Source organism: Chenopodium quinoa, unplaced genomic scaffold (genome assembly GCF_001683475.1).
Source record: "Chenopodium quinoa cultivar QQ74 unplaced genomic scaffold, ASM168347v1, whole genome shotgun sequence".
Classification (NCBI taxonomy): domain Eukaryota; kingdom Viridiplantae; phylum Streptophyta; class Magnoliopsida; order Caryophyllales; family Amaranthaceae; genus Chenopodium; species Chenopodium quinoa.
The window spans coordinates 3163137-3172165 of record NW_018743122.1 but is presented as its reverse complement, the minus strand read 5'-3'; the positions used below and the strand labels follow the sequence as shown (position 1 = coordinate 3172165).

Below are 9029 nucleotides of genomic sequence, written 5' to 3'. Positions count from 1 at the left end.
TTTAGGGGGGAATCGCTATCCTAGCCCTAGTACGGCCTCTACTAGCTCGGCTGCCTTGGTGCCCAAGGGTGGGTTCCATGTGGCTAGTGGTCCTTCAGTGTGTGTGGAGTGAGGTGGCCGGTTATGGGAGAGGGAGTGTGGAGCAAGTTTGGTCCCCCCCCTTCTCCAAGTGGTCCTCACCTAACCACTCACATGAGCTTGCCACTTGTTGATTTATTACTAGCTTGATTATTAATTTTATTTTAGCTTTAAAATAAAATGGAAAAATCATACTATCCCACATTTATGGGAGAGTAAATGATACTCCCATCATTTCCTATAAATACCCAAGTGTGGGAATTGGGAATGTGGCTTGAGTAAGAGTTGAAAAAGGCATCACAATTAGTGAAAACCTTTGAACTCAATATAATTTCTCGGGTTTTATTGGTCGGGTCTTGCTAACCCCAAGACATTGGACCTAGTGAGTTTTATTGGTGCGGGTGGACTTCGTTGGAGGTCTCCGTGTGAGCGGGACTTGAAGCTTTCAAGTAAGAGCTCATTTGGGAGCGAAGCACGCGTCAAAGGTAATTAGTTTATCTTAATCTTGTGATTAATTTAATTATGTTTATGGTTTTATTTATTGCGAGTGCGGTCTTGTTTTTGGGTTTGTTTCCGCGGTGAGTCGGACTCACCAAACCCCAACACAAATTGGTCTACGTGTACCAGAAATGAGTTCGGAAGCGAGGGTACTAAATAATGTTCCCTTTAGGGGGGAATCGCTATCCTAGCCCTAGTACGGCCTCTACTAGCTCTTCCTTTTTCACAATTTCATTACCAAAAAATATATGCAACGTGGCTCCTAAAAATTAAGTTAGTTTATTTTATATACAAGTATTAATCACGTAGGAATTACACTGCAAAATTTGTTATTCTTTTGTTATTCAAATTCGTGAAAAGAACAAGAAATAAACAATGTTTGCCTTGACTCAGGTGATAAAACAATCAATTAATTATTCAAATTCTAGTTTTGATTAACACAATAATATTATGTGAATTAAATTAATTAAAAGTTTGTTTAAAGTGATCAAACAACACTATTTATTCAATTAAAGTTATTTAAACAATAAAAGAAAAGTGATTTATCTAAGTGCTTAGGAAACTAACTGTTCTTCTTTTATTTGAAAACTTCGTTTAATGCCTTTATTGACTTTCTTTCTTCTTCGTACCTCCAAGGATTTTAATGGATTCAATAAGGGTTGGAAAGTATTTGGGAAGAGAGGAGAAAAGTAGTATGATATTAAGAGAAATTGAGAGATTAGGGTTTTGACAATATTAGGGTTCAAATTCTGATTTTTCTGGTCTGGCATTAGGCTAAGTGAAGACCCCTATATTTATGCGTAGGAATCTAGGTTTAGGGTTTTAGAGTTGTTGCTTCAGATGGTGCTCACAACTCTCCGAGTTGCGCTGGGTGCCGCGTGCATCTCAAAGAGTCGTGTGCGCAAGGCGCGCGCAACTCACTAAGTTGCGATGGGTGCGGTTTGCCTTATACGAAAACGCGTTTTTAAATCTTCCATAACTTTTGATTACAAAATTGGATTAAGGAGTGTGAGATATCATTGGAAATCTCTATATTTCTACTTTCCAATGCTGTTAGAATTAGCTTAAAATATGTTATTGATCAAAAGGTATGGCCGTTGGAGTGCAACGGTGTCGGTTTCAGGGGCCGATTTAGTGTTTTGATCATAACTTCTTCGTTTTAGCTAAAAAGTGGGCTTATAATATACCATTGGAAAGCTCTTTGAAAGGGCTATCCATATGTGTAGTCCATGCTCGGAAATATGACGGTTGATTTATCTATTTGGCTCAATTTTGTACAATGTAAGATCCATTGGATCGAATCATTGCATTTGCAGCATTTGGGTCCGTTATTAATCAAGTTTAAACATGTAAGAGCACGTTTTTGTCCTAAGTAGTAATCAAACAAGGCTATAAGATAACTTGGTCTCAAATATGGGTTTTATTTAACTTCATAATGCATTTCATGGTCCATAAACACTTCAACTTTGACCTAGCATCACTACACCAAAAACTAGATTAGAGATCGCAAAATATAGAACCGTTAACAAAGATAGGCGTTCTCTGCAATATGTGGAAAAGGCGTTCTATGAGTTAATGAATATAGAAAGGCTCTTATAGCTGACCGTTCTTTATTAGTTTTTAGCAAAAATAATAAATTATTATCAACTTATGTTAAACAATATACAATGGTGCACTTGACAATTGTTTTGTGTATATTTCATTTATTTTTCTATTATTTTATGATTATTTTTTTTAGAAGGATTAGAACTTTACCCTAAAATTTAATCAACGACCACTGAAATTCTTCATATACGCTAATATCAATTTTACATCTTTGATTTCCAATCAAGTTTTCATTTTATTTTTTTTTCACTCCGAAAATGAAATGCAATTATCGTCTTCTCAAATCCATCAAGCCTGCTACCTCCGCGTTGACGCGCCCAACAGTGCACCGCCTCGCCAACACTACACCTCCGCACCCACCACCATGACTACACCTACGCGCACGTCACCGCGCCACCACTGCAATATCGAGGTAGGCTTTTGAATTTTCTTCTCCTTCTACTGTACCAATTTGATTAGAAAATTGTAGATCTATTTGAAGTATTTATTGAATTGAATTGTAATAATGAATTAATGATAAATCAATCACAACATTCATCAAGTTACATTAATTTTATTATGTTTTTAGGTGGATTAAAGTTCTAATTTTAGGAAAATAATTCAATGGGCTTTTGTGAATGCAAAATTGCAGTAATTACAATCAAATTACACTTAAAATTTCAAAAAATTTAATTTATTTCGTACAAAATTGATCTGACCGAGGTCAAATTTAGAGCCCTTGTTTGATTTATTTCTCGAATTTTCTGAGGCCAAACAAAAATGGCTATTAATGGACGGCTAGTTGTTGGTTGTCATAATTGAAATGAGTTCGTCCGATCCTTATCAATGTTGATGTAATGATGATATTAGCAGTTTCTTAAACCATACACGAACTTGATTTGATTATAGAGTAATTGGTGTTGCTAGAATTCGAAATATAATTAAATCTAATTTGACTGCATTTGCAGTTAATTTAAGTTCTTGATTATAATTTTCGATTGGTAATTTTGTAGGTTAGGTTAATTGATACTGGTATTGGAATGACAAAAGAGGAGCTTGTTGATTGTTTGGGTACTATTGCACAGAGTGGCACTTCCAAGTTTTTAAAAGCATTGAAGTTACTCGAAACCTTTTTTTGTGATATAGTTGTATGTTTTGATTAAAGTAATCTGTGCATGAAATAATTAATAATTTACTGTACTTTTCATAAGCTTTATATCCTAAAGTTTTCTGTTTATGTGCAGGAAAATCAAGACCTTGGTGCTGACAATGGTTTAATTGGACAATTTGGTGTTGGATTTTATTCTGCCTTTCTGGTTGCAGACAGGGTACTGAGATCGTGCAAACTTTATTTTGTTGTTACTTTGATTATGGAGTTAATGAACGAGACAAATTTTTAAACTAGAATTTGCTCCTCTCATCAGGTTGTTGTGTCTACAAAGACCCCAAGGTCTGACAAGCAGTATATCTGGGAAGCAGCAGCTGACAGTAGCTCATATGTAATCAGGGAAGAACTGACCCTGAAAAGATCCTGAAGTGTGGAACAGAAATCACGCTGTACCTAAGGGTATTTATGTTTTTACTTGCTGATTCCATATGTTGTTATGTACAATAATTTCTACTGGAGGTTAAAATGATATTCATGTTTGTGGTGACTTTGATGTGTGTGCTGTGTTCATTAGTTTCTATGAATTCTGCAATCTGCATATTGGCTAGATAAATCATTTTTTTCTTTTTGAGAACGAAAGTGGTGATATTATTAATCGAAGAGAATTATGTTATATCTAACTTGGTTTTTACTTGATTTTGGTGGGTATCTAGAACTATGAGTTAATATTTTGTCCCATGTAATTTTGGTGTAAAAATAGCTGAAATATGTGAAAGAATTAATTGAGTGGAGAACTATGTCAGATTTGTGGAGATGAAATAAAATCTGATGGACATAGTGAACCATTTGTTGCTTGTAAAGTTGCAATGAGTGTGCATTCCTACTGTGTTGAGCTTGCTACGAGCATGAATGAGGCAAAGTGAATCAAAGGTAGCTAATTTTGCCTTTTCAATGGTTGTGTTTCATAATTCATTTTACTAGATATGATTTCTGGTATTGTCTTTTTGTCATGTTATTGCGAATTTTAGTATCATGCTCTTTAATTCTGTATGAATGTGTAATTCATTCTCTAAGTGATTTCTCCCTTGGGTTTTTGCATTTTTTCCACATTGTCTTTCATATAACTGTGCTTTTGCTTTTAAATTACAGAACATAGAATTTTGTAGTAGAACTTTATTTTATGTTGGAATTATTTTTATTTAAATAAATGTTCACTTATATCTTATGTTTGTTTTGTAAATTTACAACGATCAAAGAAAGGGGGAATGCCGAGAAGAGAAGAAATAAGAACGATTGATTGTAAATATTTTTGTTTAATTTGTACCTCTTGTTATGTTTTATCTTCATGCTATATTTATTGTAATTTTTTTTTTATTTTTAGTATATTCAATTTTTACGGGTTATTGGCTTGCCAAGTTAGGGGGCGAGGATCAGCAGGAACAAGCTACAAATGCAGCAATGTGGCGCTCTATTTGGAGTGTTCGTGGCCCTCCCAAGCTACAACATTTTCTTTGGAGTGCGGTTAAAGGGAACTTTCCTGTAAAAGATAGACTGGCTTACAGACATATCACACACGATGCTTCCTGTCAGGTGTGTGGGGTGGAAAGGGAGACTATTTTTCATGCTCTGTTGGAGTGCAACGCTGTAAGTAAGGTTTGGGCGGTTAGTGACTATAAGGAAAGCTTGGTGGGTGCTCCTAACTCTTCTTTCTCTGAGTTTTGGGTTTGGTTAAACAGTAAGTTTTATAGGAGATGCTGTAAGGACATTTGCTACTCTAATGTGGGCTGGTTGGAGGTGTCGAAACTTAGCAATTTTTGAGAATGAGCATCCTAGCTTTGTGATGGTTGTTGCTGGGTTTCTCAGGATGGTTTTGGACTATAACTCTTACGCCCAGAAGGTTTTTATAGCTGCTGCTGCTGGGGTTACTACTGCTCTCAGGTCTGATGGATGGAAATGCCCTCCCATGGGCTGCATCAAGGTTAATACAGATGCCCATATTCCTGCTGGGGGTATGGCTAGCTTAGGGGTGGTGTTTAGGGATGTTACAGGTGTTGTCTTTGCTGCTGCTACACGAAAAGCTCACACAAAGGTGCCATAACATGTTGAAGCTCTGGCCATCATATATGACCTGCAACTTGCTAGGAGTTTAGGATACTCTCGACTTTGGGTGGAATCGGATGCTATAAATATGGTTCAAGCTGCGCAATTTGATGATGGTGGTTTGGCGCCTATCTACATTCTCTTTGATGATATTAGGAATGATAGTTTGCCCTTTGACATATGTGCGTTTTCTCATGTTAAGCGTAATTTCAATACGGTAGCCCACCTAGTGGCGAGTTGGGACATCGGAAACAATGTTGAGTATGTACGTTTGGGTTCCTTTCCTCAAAGCTTAAGTACTTTGGCGGAAATGGATCTTCTTTAATAAGATGGGCTGCTATTGTGTTTCAAAAAAAAAAAAATTTACCTTAAATTTCAAATTTAATACTACTGTAATTCGTTTTTAAATTTGTTTCCTAATTATTATAGCAAGAAATTAAAATACGGTATTTCTGTATAATACCATATTTTAGTTTTTTTTTTTTTTTTTTTTAAAATGAGGATTAGGGAACTGTTATCTAACTTGACCGTTCTTTATTCCTTCTTTATTTTCTGGTTTTAGTTAGGGAATAAAGAACTGTTGTGTGTGATGACCGTTCTCTATAGTTGAGTTAATAGAACGCCTCCATGAACCGTTCTATATACTTTATACATCGCTTAGCAGAAGAACGATCCTGAGGCGTTCTATAAAGCCTATTTTAACCGTTCTATAAAGCCTTTTTTGTAGTAGTGCATGAAGAACGGATTTTTGTAACATCATCGAACTTCCTGTCGGGACAAGAGGCCAAAAGTAGGTGTCTACAGTTAGCCCCCACTTTGATTGAGTATAGAATAAACGATGATCAAAGTAGCTAAGGAAATAAATTCGAGACTCATTATGCGAAGTTCCATAAAAATAAGGAATATTTCAGTAGAGTTTAAGAATGTCGAAACTATCCTTGATTCACTAAATGTTCAGATAAGTAGCTATTAAGGCTAGAAAAACCATTTTCTAGTCTTAACACGCTAAAGAATCTAAATTGATCCTTTGCAAATGTAGAACGCTTTTACAAGTAATGGTTGTCCTTGGTGATGTCAAGTCATGAGAAGAAATCGGTGTAAAAAGGATTAAAGGGGATAACATCCTCTCAATCGTAGCATCCTTGATATAAAGTCCCTCGATATGTCATTAAAATTTAGCATGATTTTAACAAGTTAAAAATATGATAAAAAGGTAGGTGTTTTGGCTTTCGTAGCCTAACACGTGAATAAAGTCCTTGACACTCGCTTGTCAAAACGCAATATTCGATGTCTACTTGAAGGGGGCTGCCTTCTTTTCCCATTTTTTCCTCTCCTCAACCTCACTATCCTCAAGCGGGGATAGAGGAGCATCATTGCTATCCTTAGAGCTAGACCTTGAGGCGGAGTTCCCCTTGTAGACACCCAAATGTGTCTCCCCAAAACCAAACCTAATGATGAATATCTTTCATGTCATTTGATTATCAAACAAAGTGAAAGTGTGGAAATTCTAGTGATGAGGATATTTATATTAAAATATTTCTCTTTTTAATTTCAAAAATATTTCTTTTTACCCTATTCATGAAAAATAGCAAGTCCAATTTGGTTTGGTCCATGATAAGGGTCCAATAATAGCGTAGTTGGATTGGGCTCGAAAAGAGCTGTCCAATGATATATTATAAGCCCAATTCCGATGAATAGCGAAGAAGTTATGGATTAGATTAAATTAGGCCCAATGATTTTAAAGGTGGCCCAATGATCTAGAGGAGGGCATATTAATTATTATACCTTCATCGCCTGGCGCTGACCTTTGTCGTCTGGCGAGGAGCTTGTCGTTTGGCGCTGACTCCTATCGTAGGCGACATGAGGTATTTTATTCAGAATATGATTTTCTTTGACCCTGTGCCGTTTTTTCTATAAATAGGGGGTGTAAGGAGGGGGTTCCCATCGTAAGGGGTCCTCTCCTTAAATGCCCATGGCCCTTTAAAAGCCTAGGACTTTACACTTGTAAGGGTGTAATAGGATTTGAATTCCTGACTGTTTGGGGGACCTTGAATTAGAATTGATTCTATCATTACGCTTTTTTGTAAGAAACAAGTAGGGAGTCGCCAATGAGCTTTAGGAAAAACTCATAAACCTCGTTCATGCCTTTCTTCCATGTGGAGTTCATGGAATAATTAGCGCGAATCATATGTTTACCCATACCCAAATTGGTCTATAAACCAGAAATGAGTTTGGGAGCGAGGGTACTAAAATAACGTTCCTTTTAGAGGGGAATCGTTATCCTAGCCTTAGTGCGACCTCTACTAGCTCTTCCTTTTTTTACAATTTCATCACCAAACTATATATGCAACGCGATACCTTAAATATGTTAGTTGATTTTATTTACAAATATTAATTCACATAGGAATTACATCGTAATGTCATTATTCTTTATTTAATCAAATTTGTGAAAAGGACAAGAAAATAAACAATATTCTCCTTGGCTTAAGTGATCAACCAACAATTATTTAATTCAATTCTAATCTTTATTTAACGCAAGATACTATGTGGAATTGATTAATAATTATTTTAAAGGTGATCAAACAACACTAATTAATTGATTAAGGTTCTTTAAAATAAGAAAATAAATGTGATTTAACTAAGTGCTTGGGAATTTACCACTTCTCTTTGCTAGATCTCGATTTAGAATACTTATGGACTCCTTCTTGTTGAGGAACCTCCACCATAGTAACAAAATATCAAAAGGGGTGAGTGTTTAGGACAAGAGGGGCTAGGTTGCACAAGTTCACAAGTATTTCGCCAGAGTTTTAGGTTATTTTTCCGTCTCCTTAAGCCTCGGTTTAAGCTCTTATTTATAGGGAATGATTAGGTATAGGGTTATGAGCATTCTGCCAAAACAGGTGTCGCGCGCAACAGGATGAGTTGCGCGCGGCATCCCATCGCAAGTGATTAGGTTGCGCTGCTATGGGCAGCACAACTAATTGTCTTGCACGCGACTTTATTATAAGATTCGATTTTATATTTTCCGTATAATTCTGAATCTTCCGCAGCGCAACTCTGGAGGTTGCGTTGGGTGTCGCGCGCAACTGAATTAGTTGAGCGCTGCAGCCTAGCGCGACTGTTTGAGGTGCGCGCAGCTTTTCCTGCGGCAGCACTAAGATTTAACCTAGGCGCTCCTAAATCCGTCATTATTGGGTTTTAAGCACAGACTTAAGCCTAATTATGATCGGGTTTTATTTATTGGACCTTTGTTTTGGCTTTTATCTTTAATTTGGGTTAGTCTTTTGTGTTTTGTGTCATAACTAGTTCTCCATAAGTATTCTTCACTTTGATCCAACACGAAGATGGTTTTATTTATCGTTATTGAACTTCCTATCAGGACAGGAGGCCAAAAGTAGATGTCTACAAGGGGTTGTATTTCCCTGTTTTCAAATAACCCAGAATTCTCTAATTCTATTCTTTCTATCTCTAAATGCTAGAAGCTTTCTCTCTCTCTTGTTTTTCTAAACATTCCATCTCTCAATATTCCTCACTCATTAGCACTAGACACACCTAGCCAAGTTCGAAGTTGCCTTTGCCCTAGACGTGAAAGGTTAGATATTTCTGAGGGTTTGGTCCCAAATCCCTATTTCAATTATTTAATTTAATTGTTTGTTTATTA

General features: G+C 36.4%; 2 protein-coding genes across 4 annotated transcripts; both read left to right on the top strand.

Moving 5' to 3' along the window:
* Window positions 1–2273: 2273 nt before the first annotated feature.
* On the top strand, window positions 2274–5923 carry LOC110731987 (heat shock protein 90-5, chloroplastic-like). 3 transcript variants are annotated; one of them, XM_021911902.1, is made up of 5 exons: window positions 2274–2593; window positions 3174–3308; window positions 3405–3488; window positions 3585–3727; window positions 4685–5916. In XM_021911902.1, the coding sequence occupies exons 1-4, from the start codon at window positions 2444–2446 to the stop codon at window positions 3693–3695; spliced, it is 480 nt and encodes a 159-aa protein (XP_021767594.1). In that variant the 5' UTR covers window positions 2274–2443; the 3' UTR covers window positions 3696–3727; window positions 4685–5916. The 3 variants fall into 3 exon arrangements, with proteins under 3 accessions (XP_021767594.1, XP_021767595.1, XP_021767593.1); XM_021911903.1 differs by having other exon boundaries at window positions 2275–2593; window positions 4689–5915; XM_021911901.1 differs by having other exon boundaries at window positions 2275–2593; window positions 3585–5923.
* Window positions 4727–5366, top strand: LOC110732008. The gene is made up of 2 exons (XM_021911927.1): window positions 4727–4916; window positions 5005–5366. Exons 1-2 carry the CDS (start codon window positions 4727–4729, stop codon window positions 5364–5366), a joined length of 552 nt encoding a protein of 183 aa, XP_021767619.1.
* Window positions 5924–9029: the final 3106 nt, after the last annotated feature.

What these genes read in the sequence shown, in the direction of transcription:
- LOC110732008 (XM_021911927.1), top strand. Translation starts at nt 4,727, where the DNA reads ATGTGGCGCTCTATTTGGAGTGTTCGTGGCCCTCCCAAGCTACAACAT. An exon ending in GTTGGAGTGCAACGCTGTAA is followed by an intron (nt 4,917 to 5,004) that starts GTAAGGTTTGGG and finishes TTGGTTAAACAG; the next exon opens with TAAGTTTTATAGGAGATGCT.
- LOC110731987 (XM_021911901.1), top strand. Translation starts at nt 2,444, where the DNA reads ATGCAATTATCGTCTTCTCAAATCCATCAAGCCTGCTACCTCCGCGTT. An exon ending in GCCACCACTGCAATATCGAG is followed by an intron (nt 2,594 to 3,173) that starts GTAGGCTTTTGA and finishes GTAATTTTGTAG; the next exon opens with GTTAGGTTAATTGATACTGG. An exon ending in CCTTTTTTTGTGATATAGTT is followed by an intron (nt 3,309 to 3,404) that starts GTATGTTTTGAT and finishes GTTTATGTGCAG; the next exon opens with GAAAATCAAGACCTTGGTGC.